The sequence below is a fragment of the Lissotriton helveticus genome, chromosome 4_1, assembly GCF_964261635.1.
Source record: "Lissotriton helveticus chromosome 4_1, aLisHel1.1, whole genome shotgun sequence".
Classification (NCBI taxonomy): domain Eukaryota; kingdom Metazoa; phylum Chordata; class Amphibia; order Caudata; family Salamandridae; genus Lissotriton; species Lissotriton helveticus.
In genome coordinates, this window is record NC_136063.1 from 1,028,503,289 (window position 1) to 1,028,523,335 (window position 20,047).

The following is a 20,047-nucleotide window of genomic DNA, read 5'->3' on the forward strand; positions in this document are numbered from 1 at the left end:
GTGTTTGATTGGTTCGGATGCTCCGTCCATTACCACCCCCTTTTGTACCGCTTATAGCCGCCATACGTGTGGCAGGGTATGCTCAGACGTGAGTCCCTTGCTCACTTTGCCACTGGATTCAAGCAAGCCGGGCTGAAGACGGCTGGAATGCCAGAAACCGGTCCTCGGAAGCTTGTTTCCGGTCCAGGGAAGGCATGGCTTGGCAGTTCGGGCTGGACTGTTCCCATGAGGCACAGGGTCAGACTGATTTGCATATAGCCATGTCTGAACTGGGGAGGCAGAGTGGGCTAAAAAACGGTGATGGATCAAACCCAGATCTTTTGATTGGGTGTGAGTGTTTGATTGGTTCGGATGCTCCTTCCATCATCACCCCCTTTTGTACCGCTTTTGGCCGCCATAAGTGTGGCAGGGTATGCTCAGACGTGAGTCCCTTACTCACTTTGCCACTGGATTCAAGCTAGCCGGGCTGAAGACGGCTGGAATGCCAGAAACCGGTCCTCGGAAGCTTGTTTCCGGTCCAGGGAAGGCATGGCTTGGCAGTTCGGGCTGGACTGTTCCCATGAGGCACAGGGTCAGACTGATTTGCATATAGCCATGTCTGAACTGGGGTGGCAGAGTGGGCTAAAGAACGGTGATGGATCAAACCCAGATCTTTTGACTGGGTGTGAGTGGGTGAACCTCATCAGCTCTGCTGTCTAAGCACACCATGAACCTCAGCAGCTTGGCAGTCTAAGCACACTGTAAACCTCAGCACCTCTGCTGTCTACGCATACCGTGAACCTCAGCAGTGTTGATGTCTAAGCACACTGTGAACCTCAGCAGCTCTGCTGTCTAAGCACACCGTGAACCTCAGCAGCTCTGCTGTCTGAGCACAACATGAACCTCAGCAGCACTGCTGTCTGAGCACACCGTGAACCTCAGCAGCTCTGGTGTCTAAGCACACCATGCATCTCAACCGCAGTGCTCTCTAAGAACACCATGAACTTCAGTAGCTCTGCTGCCTAAGCACACTGTGAACCTCAGCATCTCTGCAGTCTAAGCACACTGTCAACCTCAGCAGCTCTGCTTTCTAAGACCACCCTGAACCTCAGCAGCTCCGCTGTCTAAGCACACAATGAACCTCAGCAACACTGCTGTTTGAGCACACCCTGAACATCAGCAGCTCTGCAGTCTGACCACACTGTGAACCCTAGTAGCTCTGCTGTTTAATCACACTCCATAAACCTCAGCAGCACTGCTGTCTAAGTACATTCCACAAACCTCAGCAGCAGCGCTGTCTAAGCACACCGTGAACCAGAGCAACTCTGCTGTCTGAGCACACGTGAACCTCAGCAGCTCTGCTGTCTAAGCTAACTCAATGAACCTCAGCAGCACTGCTGTCTACGCTAACTCAATGAACCTCAGCAGCACTGCTGTCCAAGCCCACTCCATGAACCTCAGCAGCGGTGCTGTCGAAGCACACCGTGAACCTCAGCAGATCTGCTGTCTAAGCACACAGTGAATCTCAGCAGCTCTGCTGTCTAAGCACACTGAGAACCTCATCAGCGATGCTGTCTAAGCAAATCATGAACCTCAGCAGCTCTGCTGTCTAAGCACATTGTGCACCTTAGCAGCTCTGCTATCCAAGCACCCCTGAACCTCAGCAGCTCTGCTGTCTAAGCACACAATGAACTTCAGCAGCTCTGCTGTCTAAGCACACCATGAACCTCAGCAGCTCTGCTATCTAAGCACACAGTGAACCTCAGCAGCTCTGCAGTCTAAGCACACTGTGAACCTCAGCAGCTCTACTATCTGAGCACACCGTGAACCACAGCAATGCTACTGTCTAAGCACCCGTACACCTCAGCAGCTCTGCTGTCTAAGAACAGCGTGAACATCAGCAGCTCTGCTGTCTAAGCACACTGTGAACGTCAGCGGCTCTGCTAATTAAGCACACCCTGAACCTCAGCAGGTCTGCTGTCTAAGCACATTGTGAACCTCAGCAGCTCTGCTATATAAGCACCCCCTGAACCTCAGCAGCTCTGCTGTCTAAGCACTCGATGAACCTTAGCAACTCTGCTGTCTGAGCACACCCTGAACATCAGGAGCTCTGCAGTCTAAGCACACTGTGAACCTCAGCAGCTCTGCTGTTTAGGCATACGCCATAAACCTCAGCATCACTGCTGTCTACGCACATTCCATGAACCTCAGCAGCGGTGCTGTCTAAGCACACCGTGAACCTCAGCAACTCTAATGTCTGAGCACACGGTGAACTTTGGCAGCACAGCTGTCTAAGCACACCGTGAACCACAGCAACTCTGCTGTCTCAACACAACGTAACCTCAGCAGCTCTGCTGTCTAAGCACACCATGAACCTCAGCAGCTCTGCTTTCTAAGCACACCATGAACCTCAGAAGCTCTGATGTTTAAGCACACCATGTACTTCAGCCGCTCTGCAGTCTAAGTGCACTGTGAACCTCAGCAGCTCTGCTATCTAAGCACAGCCTGAACCTCAGCAGCGCTGCTGTCTACACATACTACATGAACCTCAGCAGCGGTGCTGTCTAAGCACATTGTGAACCTCAGCAGCTCTGCTGTCTAAGCACACCGTGAACCTCAACAGCTCTGCTGGCTAAGCACACTGTGAACCTCAGCAGCTCTGCTGTCTAAGCACACTGTGAACCTCAGTAGTGGTTCTGTCTAAGCAAACTGTGAACCTCACCAGCTCTGCTGTCTAAGCACACCATGAACCACAACAGCTCTGCTGTCTAAGCACACCATAAATCTCAGCATCTCTACTGTCTAAACACACCGTGTACCTCAGCAGCTCTGCTGTCTAAGCACATTGTGTACCTTAGCAGCTCTGCTGTCTAAGCACACTGTGTACCTCAGCAGCGCTGCTGTCTCAGCATACCGTGAACCTCAGCAGCTCTGCTGTCCAAGCACACCATGAACCTTAGCAGCTATGCTGTCTGAGCGTACCCTGAACCTCAGCAGCTCTGCAGTCTAAGCAAACAGTGAACCTCAGCAGCTCTGCTGTCTAAGCTAACTCAATAAACCTCAGCAGCACTGCTGTCCAAGCACACTCCATGAACCTCAGCAGCAGTGCTGTCTAAGCACACCGTGAATATGCGGTCGGGTGAGGATCGAGCAGGTAATACCGAGCGGTTTCGCCGATAGGAACAATGTTTCCACGAGGTGATCCCGCCCTCGCCTGAGACCATGAAGTGCAATTTAGCACCAATACATATACGCCAGTAAGATACAAATCGTATGTATAAACACGCATGTCTAATAAGTAATAGCGCAAAAGAATAATATCAGAATCAATCCTATTTATTTAAATATAGGAGTGGTATATACAGGGCTGGACCCTGTATGGTCCTGATGAAAAGCTTGGGGAGCTTGAAACATGTCGACCACATAACACTGATCTAGCCCAATTTAAGGTTAGATAACAGTGTTACCCCATTTTATCATACCAAACTAGGAGCAGAATAAATTGTTGAGGCCCACTAGAACGGTATTTTTAATCACACAACCACTCCACCACCACAACACTTTACACCACACATAGCCTTTCACAAATATAGTGCTCCTGCGTAGTTCGCTAGTCGCAGCACGCCCCTTTTCGTAGAGAACTGGGATGGCCCCAATGATGAAGCATGTCACCGTGGGGAAACCCCGGTGAGTGAGGGGACTCTAGAAGGAAATTTTTCTTTCTCCTTATGGTAGACACTGACAGAATTACGCAGTAACCATACATACAAACTAGGTCTCTGAACCCATCACAGTGGGTTCCTGACTTTTTGATATAGACTGGAGGCTGACCTAGTTTGTTTATCCTCCCTCTCCCCCCATTTCTTCTAAGAACACCGTGAACCTCAGCAGATCTGCTGTCTAAGCACACAGTGAATCTCAGCAGCTCTGCTGTCTAAGCACACTGAGAACCTCAGCAGCGCTGCTGTCTAAGCAAACTGTGAACCTCAGCAGCTCTGCTGTCTAAGCAAATCATGAACCTCAGCAGCTCGGCTGCCTAAGCACACCATGAACCTCCTCAGCTCTACTGTCTAAGCACACGGTGAACCTCAGCAGCTCTGCTGTCTAAGCACACCATGAACCTCAGCCGCTCTGCAGTCTAAGTGCACTGTGAACCTCAGCAGCTCTGCTGTCTGAGCACACCGTGAACCTCAACAGCTCTGCTGGCTAAGCACACTGTGAACCTCAGTAGTGGTTCTGTCTAAGCAAACTGTGAACCTCACCAGCTCTGCTTTCTAAGCACACCATGAACCTCGCAGGTCTGCTGTCTAAGAGCACACCATAAACCTCAGCATCTCTACTGTCTAAACACACCCTGAACCTCAGCAGCTCTGCTGTCTAAGCTAACTCAATGAACCTCAGCAGTACTGCTGTCTAAGCACACTCCATGATCCTCTGCAGCGGTGCTGTCTAAGCACACCGTGAACCTCAGCAGATCTGCTGTCTAAGCACACAGTGAATCTCAGCAGCTCTACTGTCTAAGCACACTGAGAACCTCAGCAGCGCTGCTGTCTAAGCACACTGTGAACCTCAGCAGCTCTGAACAGTGAACCTCATCAGCTTTGCTGTCTAAGCACACCATGAACCTCAGCAGCTTGGCAGTCTAAGCACACTGTAAACCTCAGCACCTCTGCTGTCTATGCATACCGTGAACCTCAGCAGTGTTGATGTCTAAGTACACTGTGAACCACAGCAGCTCTGCTGTCTAAGCACACGTGAACCTCAGCAGCTCTGCTGTCTAAGCACACCGTGAACCTCAGCCGCTCTGCAGTCTAAGTGCACTGTGAACCTCAGCAGCTCTGGTGTCTAAGCACACCATGAATCTCAACAGCTGTGCTCTCTAAGAATACCATGAACTTCAGCAGCTCTGCGGTCTAAGCACACTGTGAACCTCAGTATCTCTGCAGTCTGAGCACACAATGAACCTCAGCAACGCTGCTGTCTGAGCACACCCTGAACATCAGCAGCTCTGCAGTCTGACCACACTGTGAACCTCAGCAGCTCTGCTGTTTAATCAAACTCTATAAACCTCAGCAGCAGTGCTGTCTAAGCACACCGTGAACCTCAGAAACTCCGATGTCTGAGCAAACTGTGAACTTTAGCAGCACAGCTGTCTAAGCACACCGTGAACCACAGCAACTCTGCTGTCTCAGCACAACGTGAACCTCAGCAGCTCCGCTGTCTAAGAACACCATGCACCACAGCAGCTCTGCTCTCTAAGGACACCATGAACATCAGCAGCTCTGCCTTCTAAGCACACGGTGAACCTCAGCAGCTCTGCAGTCTAAGCACACTGTGAACCTCAGCAGCTCTGCTATCTGAGCACACCCTGAACCTCAGCAACTCTGTGGTCGGAGCACACGTGAACTTAGGGAAGCACTGCTGTCTAAGCTAACTCAATGAACCTCAGCAGCACTGCTGTCTAAGCTAACTCAATGAACCTCAGCAGCACTGCTGTCTAAGCACACTCCATGAACCTCAGCAGCGGTGCTGTCTAAGCACACCGTGAACCTCAGCAGATCTGTTGTCTAAGCACACAGTGAATCTCAGCAGCTCTGCTGTCTAAGCACACTGAGAACCTCAGCAGCGCTGCTGTCTAAGCAAACTGTGAACCTCAGCAGCTCTGCTGTCTAAGCACACCATGAACCTCAAAGCTCTGCTATCTAAGCACATTGTGAACCTCAGCAGCTCTGCTGTCTCAGCACACCATGAACCTCAGCAGCGGTGCTGTCTAAGCACACCGTGAACCTCAGCAACTCTGATGTCTGAGCACACTGTGAACCTTGGCAGCACAGCTGTCTAAGCACACCATGAACCTCAAAGCTCTGCTATCTAAGCACACCGTGAACCTCAGCAGCTATGCTATCTGAGCACACTCTGAACCTCAGCAGCATTGCTGTCTGAGCAAACAGTGAACCTCAGCAGCTCTGCTGTCTGAGCAAACAGTGAACCTCAGCAGCTCTGCTGTCTAAGCACACTATTAACCTCAGCATCTATGCTATCTGAGCACACCGTGAACCTCAGCAGTGCTACTGTCTAAGCACCCGTAAACCTCAGCAGCTCTGCTGTCTAAGCACACCCTGAACCCCAGCAGCTCTGCTGTAAGCACATTGTGAACCTCAGCAGCTCTGCTATCTAAGCACCCCCTGAACCTCAGCAGCTCTGCTGTCTAAGCACACGATGAACTTCAGCAGCTCTGCTGTCTAAGCACACCATGAACCTCAGCAGCTCTGCTCTCTAAGGACACCATGAATATCGCAGCTCTGCTGTCTAGGCACACCGTGAACCTCAGCAGCTCTGCAGTCTAAGCACACTGTGAACCTCAGCAGCTCTGCTATGTGAGCACACCGTGAACCACAGCAGTGCTACTGTCTAAGCACCCGTAAACCTCAGCAGCTCTGCTGTCTAAGCACACCATGAACCTCAGCAGCTCTGCTGTTTAAGCACACCATAAACCTCAGCAGCTCTGCTGTCTAAGCACATTGTGAACATCAGCAGCTCTGCTATATAAGCACCCCCTGAACCTCAGCAGCTCTGCTGTCTAAGCACACGATGAACCTTAGCAACTCTGCTGTCTGAGCTCACCCTGAACATCAGGATCTCTGCCGTCTACGCACACTGTGAACCTCAGCAGCTCTGCTGTTTAAGCATACTCCATACACCTCAGCAGCACTGCTGTCTACGCACACTCCACAAACCTCAGCAGCGGTGCTGTCTAAGCACACCGTGAACTTCAGCAACTCTGATGTCTGAGCACACTGTGAACTTTGGTAGCACAGCTGTCTAAGCACACCGTGAACCACAGCAACTCTGCTGTCTCAGCACAACATGAACCTCAGCAGCTCTGCTTTCTAAGCACACTGTGAACCTTAGCAGCTCTGCTGTCTAAGCACACTGTGACCTCAGTAGTGGTTCTGTCTAAGCAAACCGTGAACCTCAGCAGCTCTGCTTTCTAAGCACACCATGAACCTCAGCAGCTCTGCTGTCTAAGCACACTGTTTACCTTAGCAGCTCTGCTGTCTAAGCACACTGTGAACCTCAGCAGTGCTGCTGTCTCAGCATACCATGAACCTTAGCAGCTATGCTGTCTGAGCACACCCTGAACCTCAGCAGTTCTGCAGTCTAAGCAGAGAGTGAACCTCAGCAGCTCTGCTGTCTAAGCTAACTCAATGAACCTGAGCAGCACTGCTGTCTAAGTGATGGAGCAGGTTAATGAACAATATTTTGTTCTGCCTTGTGAAGTCAGACTTCCATAATGTTTAATAAAACTAATATGTTTGCTGCATGTTATTAAACCAACCTAGAATAAAAGTTGAATTCATCAACATGAGGGTTTAACATTATGTGCTCTATGTTGCAGCAAGTACGTTTTAAGAATAATTTACTAACCTTGTTTGTTTGTCTATTTGTCTTATTAATTGCGGCTGTTTAATTAATGGCATGTGCCTATTTTATGTATGCTTTTGTCTATGTGGTGTCTTTTTATTTTATACAGGTATGTGGAGAATCCTGCTGGACTAAGTGAAGAATGGTAGATATAAATGCTGCTTTATTTGTTTGCTTCTGCTAGGTAATATAGACTAATGGGTTAATTAATTAGCAAAGGAGGGTGGGAAACAGAACAAATGTCTATTCCTTAATTAATTCATGTTTTATGTTTGTTTATATAATAGTTTTACAAATGAAGCTTAGAGATGGCTGCAGAAAAATAGCGCACTTTAAAAAAGTGACGCAAGAAAAAGGTGGCGCCGAAAATTGACGCTTTCTGAAAAGAGGCCTGTTGATGAAAAGGCCACAAGAGAAAATTATTCTGAAAAAGATGAGAAGCCTATGAACTTTTATTTTGAAAGGTTTGAAAAGAACTGCCAAAAGTGACTCTGTGGAGAGGTTTGCTAAATGTGCCACGGAAAGCTCAGAACGGACAAGCTCAAGGCTGAAAGGAAGAGACGTGATGAATTTTGCATTGCTTGAACTTCTTTGCTACAAAATGTAGCAGCCTAAGGAAGTGCTGCCAAGATTCTGTACATGAACAATGAGCTAGTGAATAAGTCCGGACATGAGGAAGAAGATGTCACAAATTTACTGTGGCATGAGGTGGCTCAGCCAATGGAGAGCTAGAATTCATCTGTTGGAATGTGAAAATAGTTAAATTAGCTTTAGTTTTAGGGTATAAGAATGGGCTCAAAGAACAGACATTTGGCTTGCGCTCGTGATTCCAGAGGGACGTGTTATGCTGATGGACAACATACGTAAGGAAAGCATTTTTATTAATTACTTTATTTCTAGGCGATGAGGGTAGAGACAGAGAGATAGTTAGGGTTTGGAAATGCTTATTTTTACTTATTTCTGCTAATGAATAATATTTCTTGTATTATGCTCTCTTTATTAATGCTGAATAAACCTCTCTTTATGACATTTTCTAATGCTTGTTAATAAAATTCCAAAACCTGAGTTTTTCTAGATATGTTTAAATAAACTGATGAAATGACAAGCTGGTCTTGTTTATTGTGGATAGTTTAAACAACATATATAGATCTTATCGCCTCATGATTCAGTCGCTCTGTTGTTGATATGGGCCTAGTATTGTATAGTATGTTTAATGGTAGTAGGTAGAGACATTTATGCAAAACTTTGGTGTGAGCGCTGGATCATAAGCACACTCCATGAACCTCAGCAGCGGTGCTGTCTAAGCACACCGTGAACCTCAGCAGATCAGCTGTCTAAGCACACAGTGAATCTCAGCAGCTCTGCTGTCTAAGCACACTGAGAACCTCAGCAGTGCTGCTGTCTAAGCACAGAGGGCGCCTCAGCAGCTCTGCTGTCTTAACACACAGTGAACCTCAGCAGCTCTACTACGTAAGCACACACATGAACCTCAGCAGCTCTGCTGTCTTAGCACAGCAAGAGCCTCAGCAGTGCCTCTTTCCAAGCACACCGTGAATCTAAGCAACACTGCTGTCTAAGCACACACCGTGAACCTCAGCAGCTATTCTATGTAAGGACACTGTGAACCTTAGCAGCACTGCTTTCTAAGCACACTGTGAACCTCAGCAGCACTGTTGTCTAAGCATACAGTGAACCACAGCAGCGCTGCTATCTAAGCAGGCATCATGAACCTCAGCAACCCTACTATGTTAGCACACTGTGAACCTCAGCAGCTCTGCTGTCTAAGAACAGTGTGAAAATCAGCAGCTCTGCTGTCTAAGTACACCCTGAACCTCAGTAGCTCTGCTTTCTAAGCACACCGTGAACCTCAGCAGCGCTGCTGTCTAAGCACACCGTGAACCTCAGCATCGTTGCTGTCTTAGCATACTGTGAACCTCGACAATGCTGCTGTCTAAGCACACTGTGAACCTCAGCTGCCCTACTATGTAAGCACACCGTGAACTTCAGCAGCGCTGCTTTCTAAGCACACAGTGAATCTAAGCAGCGCTGCAGTCTAATCACACACCATTAACCTCAGCAGCTCAGCTGTCTAAGCACACCATGTATCTGAGCAGCACTGCAGTCTAAGCACACACCGTGAACCTCAGCAGCCCTACTATGTAAGCACACCGTGAACCTCAGCAGCCCTACTATATAAGCACACCATGAACCTCAGCAGCTCAGATGTCTTAGCACACTGTGTACCTAAGCAGCGATGCTGTCTAAGCACACACTATGAACCTCAGCAGCTCTGCTGTCTAAGCACACCGTGAACCTCAGCAGCTGAGCTGTCTAAGCACACCGTGTATCTAAGCAGAGCTGCAGTCTAAGCACACACCGTGAAACTCAGCAGCCCTACTATGTAAGCACCCCATGAACCTCAGCATCATTGCTGTCTCAGCACACCGTGAATCTCAGCAGCCCTACTATGTAAGCACACCTTGAACCTCAGCAGCGCTGCTGTCTAAGCACACCACGAACCTCAGCATCGTTGCTGTCTCAGCACACTGTGAACTTCAACAGCCCTACTATGTAAGCACACTGTGAATCTCAGCAACACTTCTGTCTAAGCATACTCTGATCCGCAGCTGCGCTGCTATCTAAGCACATACATGAACCTCAGCAACCCTACTATGTAAGCATACAGTGAACCTCAGCAGAGCTGCTTTCTAAGCACACTGTGAAACTAAGCAGCCCTAATATGTAAGCACATTGTGAACCTTAGCAGCTGTGCAGTCTAAGCTCACATTGAACCTCAGCAGCTCTGCTGTCTAAGCACTGTGAACCTCAGCAGCTCTGCTGTCTAAGCACACTGTGAACCTCAGCATCTCTGCTGTCTAAGCACACGGTGAACCTCAGCAACTCTGTTGTCTAAGCACAATGTGAACCTCAGCAGCGTTGCTGTCTTAGGACACCGTGAATCTCAGCAGCGCTGATACATAAGCACACCATGAACCTCAGCAGCTCTGTTGTCTAATCACAATGTGAACCTCAGCAGCTCTGCTGTCTAAGCACACCGTGAACCTGAGCAGCTCAGCTGTCTAAGCACACCATGTATCTGAGCAGCACTGCAGTCTAAGCACACACCGTGAACCTCAGCAGCCCTACTATGTAAGCACACCGTGAACCTCAGCAGCCCTACTATGTAAGCACACCGTGAACCTCAGCAGCCCTACTATATAAGCACACCATGAACCTCAGCAGCTCAGATGTCTTAGCACACTGTGTACCTAAGCAGCGATGCTGTCTAAGCACACACTATGAACCTCAGCAGCTCTGCTGTCTAAGCACACCGTGAACCTCAGCAGCTGAGCTGTCCAAGCACACCGTGTATTTAAGCAGAGCTGCAGTCTAAGCACACACCGTGAACCTCAGCAGCCCTACTATGTAAGCACACCATGAACCTCAGCATCATTGCTGTCTCAGCACACTGTGAACCTCGGCAGCGCTGCTGTCTAAGCACACCGTGAATCTCAGCAGCCCTACTGTGTAAGCACACCTTGAACCTCAGCAGCGCAGCTGTCTAAGCACACCGTGAACCTCAGCATCGTTGCTGTCTCAGCACACTGTGAACTTCAACAGCCCTACTATGTAAGCACACTGTGAATCTCAGAAACACTTCTGTCTAAGCATACTCTGATCCGCAGCTGCGCTGCTATCTAAGCACATACCATGAACCTCAGCAACCCTACTATGTAAGCATACAGTGAACCTCAGCAGAGCTGCTTTCTAAGCACACTGTGAAACTAAGCAGCCCTAATATGTACGCACATTGTGAACCTTAGCAGCTGTGCAGTCTAAGCTCACATTGAACCTCAGCAGCTCTGCTGTCTAAGCACACTGTGAACCTTAGCAGCTCTGCTGTCTAAGCACACGGTGAACCTCAGCAACTCTGTTGTCTAAGCACAATGTGAACCTCAGCAGCGTTGCTGTCTTAGGACACCGTGAATCTCAGCAGCGCTGATACATAAGCACACCATGAACCTCAGCCGCTCTGTTGTCTAATCACAATGTGAACCTCAGCAGTTCTGTTGTCTAATCACACCGTGAACCTCAGCAGCTATTCTATGTAAGCCCACTGGGAATCTCAGCAGCTCTGCTGTTTAAGCACACTGTGAACCTCAGCAGCTCTGCAGTCTAAGCACAACATGAACTTCAGCAGCACTGCTGTCTAAGCACACATTAAACTTAGTAGCTCTGTCTAAGCTTAGTGAACCTCAGCAGCTCTGCTGTCTAAGCACACTGGGAACCTCAGCAGCTCTGCTGTCTAAGCACACGTGAACCTCAGCAGCTCTGCTGCCTAAGCACACTGGGAACCTCAGCAGCTCTGCTGTCTAAGCACACATGAACCTCAGCAGTTCTGCTGCCTAAGCACACTGTGAACATCAGCAGCGCTGCTAAGCACACCATGAACCTCAGCAGCTCTGCTGCCTAAGCACACTGTGAACCACAGCTGCCCCTTTTCTGCAGCCTGCTCCGCCTTTCATCTCACAGATGATCCTCTTTGTAGCATGCTCTAGCCTTCATTTTACAGCTGCCCTTCTCTGCAGCCTGCTCTAGCTTTCATATTACAGCTGCCCTTCTATGCAGCCTGCTCTAGCTTTCATCTCACAGCTGCCCTTCTCTGCAGCCTGCACTAGCTTTCATCTCACAGCTGCCCTTCTCTGCAGCCTGCTCTAGCTTTCATCTTACAGCTGCCGTTCTTTGCAGCCTGCTCTAGCTTTCATCTTACAACTGCCTTCTTAGTAGCCTGCTCTACCTTTCATCTTACAGTTGCCCCTCTCTGCAGCCTGCTCTGCCTTTCATCTTACAGCTTCCTCCTGCAGAATGTGAAGACGGCCTCAGAGCCCCCCATGTCTCACTGGCATTCCTCGGCCTTGTATCCAGCAGCTGGTCTGTTAACATCAGGGAGACTGGTGAGGTAGTTGCCCTCACTGGGAGGAACAGACCTGCCCTCTAGTTAAGACCTATTCCATTTTATCCCAAATACCTGAGAAACAGGCTTTAAAAAGTGCCCCTTTACACCATGGCAGGGGCTTCTTTCATGACCATGGATTGGGGCTTGGGTACCCCCACTTCACAAACCTGACTTAGTTCACAAATGTTATTAATGGGTGCCTTTCTCACAACATTAACAGAAAAGGGATGTATGTCATTACATCGCATACGAATACCACGCGTGCCATTACAACGCGGGTATTACTAAGAGATGTCAATGACATTGCATGCCATTACATCGCATATTTTTACCACGAGTATGCCATTACAATGCAAAGGCATGCATGGTAAAGCTATACTCGTGGTAAAAGTATGCAAGGTAAGTGACGACCCTACACCTATACAACACACTACTCCCATCACTACACTACCCTAAACCACTACTACACTACCCACACTACTCCCACCCCTACACGACCCCTAACCCTAAAACACTACTACACTACAACACTACCCACACTACTCCCACCCCTACACTACCCTAAACCCTAAAACACTACTACACTACAACACTAGCCACACTACTACCACCCCTACACTACCCTAAACCCTAAAACACTACTACACTACAACACTACCAACACTACTCCCACCCCTACACTACCCTAAACCCTAAAAACAATACTTCACTACCCACACTACTCCCACCCCACTCCAACCCCACCCCCACCCCTACAGTACACTACCCTACCCCAAACCACTACCCCCCAGCACAATCAGCCTTACCTCTTTCCTCGTGGTTCCAGCGTCGCCGTCTCTGCTCCCGGTTCCTGCTTCCTGCGTCGTCAGAGGTCCACGTCGTTGTGAGGAAACAGCCTCAGTTTCCTCACGACGTGGATAGCCATTACATCAAATGCGTTGTAAAAGCGCATGCGATGTAATGGTATGCGTTTTTACCACGCGTTGTAACATCGCATGCGTTGTAACGCATGCAACGTAATTGCAACGCGTGGTAAAAACCACTTTGAAATGGCGGTTCCCCACAGAAAAGAGACAATCATGTAAACATTTAAATGCAATTTTTTAAATATATGTGTGAGCCCCACCTACGATGTATATGTTAGAAATCAATGGCGTACAAAGAACTGCACTGCTCTGTACCTCAGCTTCTGTAGTTTGCAGTTTGAATGTTTTAGGCCTTCACACAACTTCTTCACTCCAGTGTCTCCCAGCTCATTGTCTCCCAGGTCGAGCTCTGTGAGGGATGTGTTTGTTTTCAGGACAGAGACGAGGTCTTCGCAGCATGAATCGGTGAGGGCGCAGCCTCGCAACCTGCAGGACAGAAGAGACATGGAGAGGAGTAAAGCAGAGCACAGACAGGGGCGTCACAACTTCAGTTTTATCTTCATTTCCTTCCCGTCCTTGACTTACTCCCCTCTAGTGACACACCCCTACCTTACACATCCAACCACGCCCTGTTTATATACGAGTCTCATGAGGGGAGTTCTCAGACTGGCAGAGACGGAGCTAAATGTATTTATTAATAAATATACTAATACATGTTTTATGCAAAAAACACTGTGCTGTGGTGTCAACTCTCAACTTCTATGAGTAGACTCGGGGTAACCCAATAAACCCTTGTAGGCTTGGGCAAGGTAAATGTTTAAGGTAAAGAGAGAGCTACAAGGGATTTTATTTGTTCACTAAGTACACTTAATTTTGTTTATGTCAGTCATGCGGTCATCAATTAATTAGACCCTTTTGTATCCATAGAATGACTAGTACATTCAAAATGTAGTTCAAAAAGTACATTCAATGAATCATAAGGCGAGGAGAATGGAAAAGAGCACACAGCAAATCAGTTATATCATGAAAAAATTATATTTGAAAGAATCAAAAGATCTGAATCATGGGGATAAACTTGAATTAATCATACAATAAAAAGTCATGAATAGCTGTACATATACATTGACACATCAATTCACAACATGTCATCAACTCCAATCATGGTTAAAGAAGACCGAATTCAGAAATGTAAAAAGGTTTCTTTCAATGCACAAATGCTGTGGAGATTATGTATTTGTCGACGTTTCGGTCTTCCTTGTTCACATCTATGAGACCATCATCAGGACTAGTATTTTTCACAAAGAAAGCCCCCTATGTAAAAACAACTATTGTAACGATGAACTGTTATTTATTGAATGTGAACAAAGATAATAATGGTATGATTTGTAAAAATTCCTGTTCAGGGTGCTGTAATTATGAACATGTTTACATGTAAAACTTGATGATATATGTATTGAGCTTTATACTTCCTTGAAGTAATTGTAATATTTCGGAAAAGAGTATAAATAAAATTGAAAGCGATACTTTGATGGTTTAAATATACATAAACTTAGTCATAATAAGAAAAATATCAATTTGATATCATTTGACTAATGTTTCTGATTCATTGTATTAAGATCAAGATTATTAAATTGTATGATGACTCGCATGTAAAGGTTTATTTATAACCGTTGATGAACATCAGGTTAGAACAAATAGATACCGTTTGTTACTATTATTAACCACTACAAAATGGCTGACCCGTTTGTTACTATTATTAACCACTACAAAATGGCCGACCCATTTGCATGGCTCCAGTTACCAAACTTTGTCAACAACCCTAGTTCTACTTCCGGGTCATAACATATAAAAAGCGACACATTTCAAAGCAGTCTTGTTGCTTGTCAACTCGGGACGCTGAAGGATTGCATGGTCGATATCGTATTCCGTGTGATATGTAAGTACTGCAAATAACGCTAAAAGTTTCTTGTGCAGATATCGTAGACTAAATGAAAGCATAGTCTTAGGATTTTTGTGAGCTTTATCTATGCTAACTGTGGCTGCCTGCCTGTCAAGTTTATCGTCATATTAGGCAAAATACTAATAATGGATGCTGCATTCTAAGCACCTTATATTTTATGACTTCTAATATGTCATAACAACTCTGTGCTCGGTAAGGGCGTGAATCTAGAGGCCTAATTGGAGGCATGATCTCTTGAAAGAATTACTGCAGCAAACCTGTAATGACCATGTGACTAGATTAATCTACACCGGGAAATGTTACCTGTATTGGCGTGAAGCCATATTTTAACACTGCGCTTTGAATTTTCGAGGTAACTGTCATATGATAGTCCTTTTTCTGAGAGTGTATGCAGGGTACCAATCTGAAGTATAGCTGACTATAGTCCTCTCAAAACATTGAGGATTACGCGTTTTTGGTAATGACTACTGTGACCTGAGTACACCGTTTAAATGGCGCTATTGTGTACTCGGCTCCCATATAACAATTGGCTTTAACGTTAAATTTGTTGCAACGATATGTGTTCAAAGAACAATATAAAATAGATAGTTGCAATATATCCTTCTATTTTAGATACCACGACTTCAGCCTGCCAACTATAAATTCCTGAAAAGATTCACTAACTGCCGCAACACTGATTGAACATCATTGCCATTACGGGTATGTCGAGTTAGATTACATTTTGTATCTGATTTATCCAGTAACCACTGTAGGATGTATATTAAATTGCTATACATCCTGCTAGATCCTGTTGACGAACAAATATTCAAAATTGAAGACCAGTCGCATCTGCGCACAGTCTTTAAAAGTGAGTTTTGGCTTTCACCAGTCTACTTTAGTGATAAAGAACTAAGGAGTACAACACTGTATAGCCTAAGGATCAACATGTCACTTTTGGGCATTTAAAAGAGGAGTACATCTATACTACTATTATAAAGAGAGAACTTTGAACCTTTGAGGCGGGTAAACTCAGGAACCACAGCTCCAATCCAAACCCCCAATACATCGTTGTAATTGTCAGGGTCTGCAGATGGACATAGGCTATATAAAAAAATAAAATATACGTTCTTTAAAATATTTATAATTTTAAAAAAAGTAGTCCCTTGGAAGTAGTGGCGGCCGCAGATTGCTCTGAAAGCTGTCAAGGAGCGACCAGTGAAATGGATGCAAATAAACGTGCTGATCTGAACTGCGTGTGGCTTTGCTTTAATTTGGGGCTTCCTGTTTAGACTATATGGATATCGGCTGTTTGCCCAGTCGAGAAGCGAGGCCCACCTTACGAAGGGTTCGTGCAGGCTCTGAGAAGGGGCTTGCAAAGACGGAACGAAGACAAGAGCAGCTCCAATGCAGGTGGTGCTGCCTTGAGCACGAATTCACTGCTGCAAAGCGCAATCTGAGGGCTTACAGCGCTTTACTTTACTCCACTTGGTGAATACTTGGTTCAAATTGCAAGGACTGTTGAGTGGCCCCACTGTGGGAAGAGGGCCAGCGTACTACAAGGCACAGAAGGATTTGTGATTTAGCCACGCCCACTGTGGCAGGTGCCAGTGATTATATGAGCAGACGCGGCCAAAAACTGCTCTTCCAGCCCTTCGTGAACAATGCCTCTGAAGAAAGGGTTATTTCCTGAAACGCGTCAGGCTTTACATGTTCAAAGATTGCTCTGAAAGCTGTCAAGGAGCGAGCAGTGATATGGATGCAAATAAACGTGCTGATCTGAACTTCGTGTGGCTTTGCTTTAATTTGGGGCTTCCTGTTTAGACTATATATATATATATATATATATATATATATATATATATATATATATATATATATATATATATATATATATATATATATATATACTACTATTATAAAGAGAGAACTTTAAACCTTTGAGGCGGGTAAACTCAGGAACCACAGCACCAATCCAAACACCCGTACATCGTTGTAATTGCCAGGGTCTGCAGATGGACATAGGCTATATAAAAAAATAAAATATACGTTCTTTAAAATATTTACGATTAAAAAAAAAGTAGTCCTTTGGAAGTAGCGCCGGCTGCGACGTGCGTGCTGACATCAGGAGCGCGGGTAGAGCGGCGTACAGGAGCGCGAGGAGGAGCGGCGGACATGAGAGCGGGGAGGAGCGGCGGACAGGCACTGAGGAGCGGCGGACAGGCGGGGAGGAGCGGCGGCTGAGGTAGGTGAAGCGGCCCGGGTGCGGCTCATTGGGGGCCTTGAAAGTGGCGGGTGCGCTCCGGGGGACCCACGGACAACGTCGGGGCGTGCGGGGGCCCTGAAGCCTGAGACAACGTCGGGGCGGACGGGGGCCCAGAAGCCTGATTGCTCCTGGACAACGTCAGGACGGGCTGCTAGTTGTTTAATAAAGTAAGAAGTGTGAGCATTTTTGCTCTTTTTTTTTGATACCACATCAATAGGATGTGTAGCACACAGTATCTGTTATGTCTGTTATTATTTTTGTAAATAGCTTACTGATGTTATTACACCTATGGATACATTCAGTAATTGTATATAATTGTTTTTACATAGGGGGCTTTCTTTGTGAAAAATACTAGTCCTGATGATGGTCTCATAGATGTAAACAAGGAAGACCGAAACGTCGACAAATACATCATCTCCACAGCATTTGTGCATTGAAAGAAACCTTTTTACATTTCTGAATTGGGTCTTCTTTAACCATGATTGGAGTTGATTGACATGTTGTGAATTGATGTGTCCATGTATATGTACAGCTATTCATGACTTTTTATTGTATGATTAATTCAAGTTTATCCCCATGATTCAGATCTTTTGATTCTTTCAAATATCATTTTTTCATGATATAACTGATTTGCTGTGTGCTCTTTTCCATTCTACTCGCCTTATGATTCATTGAATGTACTTTTTGAACTACATTTTGAATGTACTAGTCATCCTATGGATACAAAAGGGTCTAATTAATTGATGACCGCATGACTGACATAAACATAATTAAGTGTACTTAGTGAACAAATAAAATCCCTTGTAGCTCTCTCTTTACCTTAAACAACTCTCAACTTCAGCACTTGTTGCAGTGTCCTGTCTATTATTACACTGGTTGTTATGTATGCATAGAGGGGTTTCTGATCAGAAAACTTCACCCATTGGTTCGTTAAAATGTCCTTCACGTTTTGCTCCACCCACCACAGCAGACAGCAGGGCAATCACAACCCTGTGCACATTGTTCACATCCGCCTAAAATAGTTCCTTCATCTTCAGGGACAAAGCTGATTCAAAATGTGTTATTTATTGTTATAATAATATTAAACACAGGCTAATTACTTCAGGTGCCCATTAGATGCTGATTTTTTTTTAAGTTCCTAAGTGTTTAAGTAACATTGCAGCTGATTTAGATTAAATTCTCAGTTAGATAAACATGTATTCTTGGCTCCTTCACCAACAATAATAATACATTCTACTGGCATGAATGAAAGGCTTGTTTTTTTAAAACAATCATTAGAAAAATACCACATCAGGGATGATTTTAAAAATGTTAAGTTTGTAATCACTTGTGTCTGCAATAAAAAACTAATTAACATTCACACAACCTGCCAAGGCCAGACCAATTGGATTTGTCAGTGCTCTTTTCTTGGATTTGAACTGTTGGACTTGGCTCTTTTGGCAGGTTCATCCCTAAATTTTTTGCATTCTCCTAGCCTTTTTTTGTGACCTGGTGTTGGTGGTTTTAGGCCTCAGGGCACTTTAGCACTGTGGTCCAGTGTAAAGTGTGTGCGCTCTCTGTGTTACATTGGTGGGATTCCCTGATCAGTGTGTGTCAGTGGAAATTCCTGGTATGAGAGAAGCAGCACCGTCGAATATGGTATGTATGAAATTGTGAGAATAAATGCTGCGCAATGGTGTGAGCAGATTTATTGTGACTATTTGGGAAATGCCACTTTTAGAAGTTGGCATTTTTGTGTGCTATGTGTCTGCCTGCCTGATGTGAATTGCATGTCTGGCTTGTGAGTGACAGGGGCTGGTAGGTGTGTGTGGCTCCAGGAGACAGGGGGAGTTAGCGCTAGGCTGAATGGGACATCTGTGCTGGGAGTAGTGGGAGGAGTAATCCCCTGACCCTGAATATGACTGTGCCCAGCCTGGACAATGCTGGCTCCGCCCCCTGTGGTGAGTCTGATCACCTCGCCCCCACCTGACAAAGGGAAGAGGAGCTCGGAAAACAAAGTGCTCTAAATCCCCACTGAACCAGTTGCATCTGGTTCCCCAAGCCCTGTGCTCCAGACAAAGGAGGGAAGTGGTATAAGTATAGGGGCGGTGACCCCATGAGGTGGTTCTATGCTGGTGTGCTGTACCTGACTTGGGGGCGTGCTGCTGCTGGGGCCCAGGAGAAACTGCCATGGTGGCTTACCTCCCTGCTGGAGGACCCTGGGTGCTGGCCTCCCTGAGCCCAGCTGTGCCCCCTGGACCTGGAAGAACATTTTTGCTTGGGATGATGCTTTTTGATGAAGGACTCCTGCTTCTAGCGTCTCGTGAGCGCTGTGATTTATTTTCTTTCTTTTGCCCAGAAGGAGGAGAGTGTGAGCTGCGCTGCGCAGAGCTGCAGCCCCTTTTAGGGGGAATCCCCATTGTAGGGATTCACCCGTGATGCCAAGAGGAGCGTGTCCCCACCCCGCATTTTGCCTGCCTAGAGGGAGACTACTTGATGAGTATTTAAAATCGCAGGTGCCCACCCTGCATTTTGTGCCTTTGCAGGTGCCCACCCCGCTTATGTGCTTTGATTGATGGGGGGTTCCCACCCCGCTTTTCACCGCCGCAGCATGGGCCGCCTAAGAAATCTTCTCCCGG

At 46.5% G+C, this 20,047-nt stretch overlaps 1 protein-coding gene across 1 annotated transcript in view; it reads right to left on the minus strand.

Annotated features, from left to right (window-relative positions):
• LOC144828103 (NACHT, LRR and PYD domains-containing protein 3-like) overlaps positions 1-20,047 on the minus strand; it is a 646,597-nt gene that overhangs the window by 401,803 nt on the left and 224,747 nt on the right. The window contains 1 exon segment of the mRNA XM_078686228.1: positions 13,543-13,713. Within this exon segment, the coding sequence (XP_078542354.1) occupies positions 13,543-13,713 (171 nt within the window).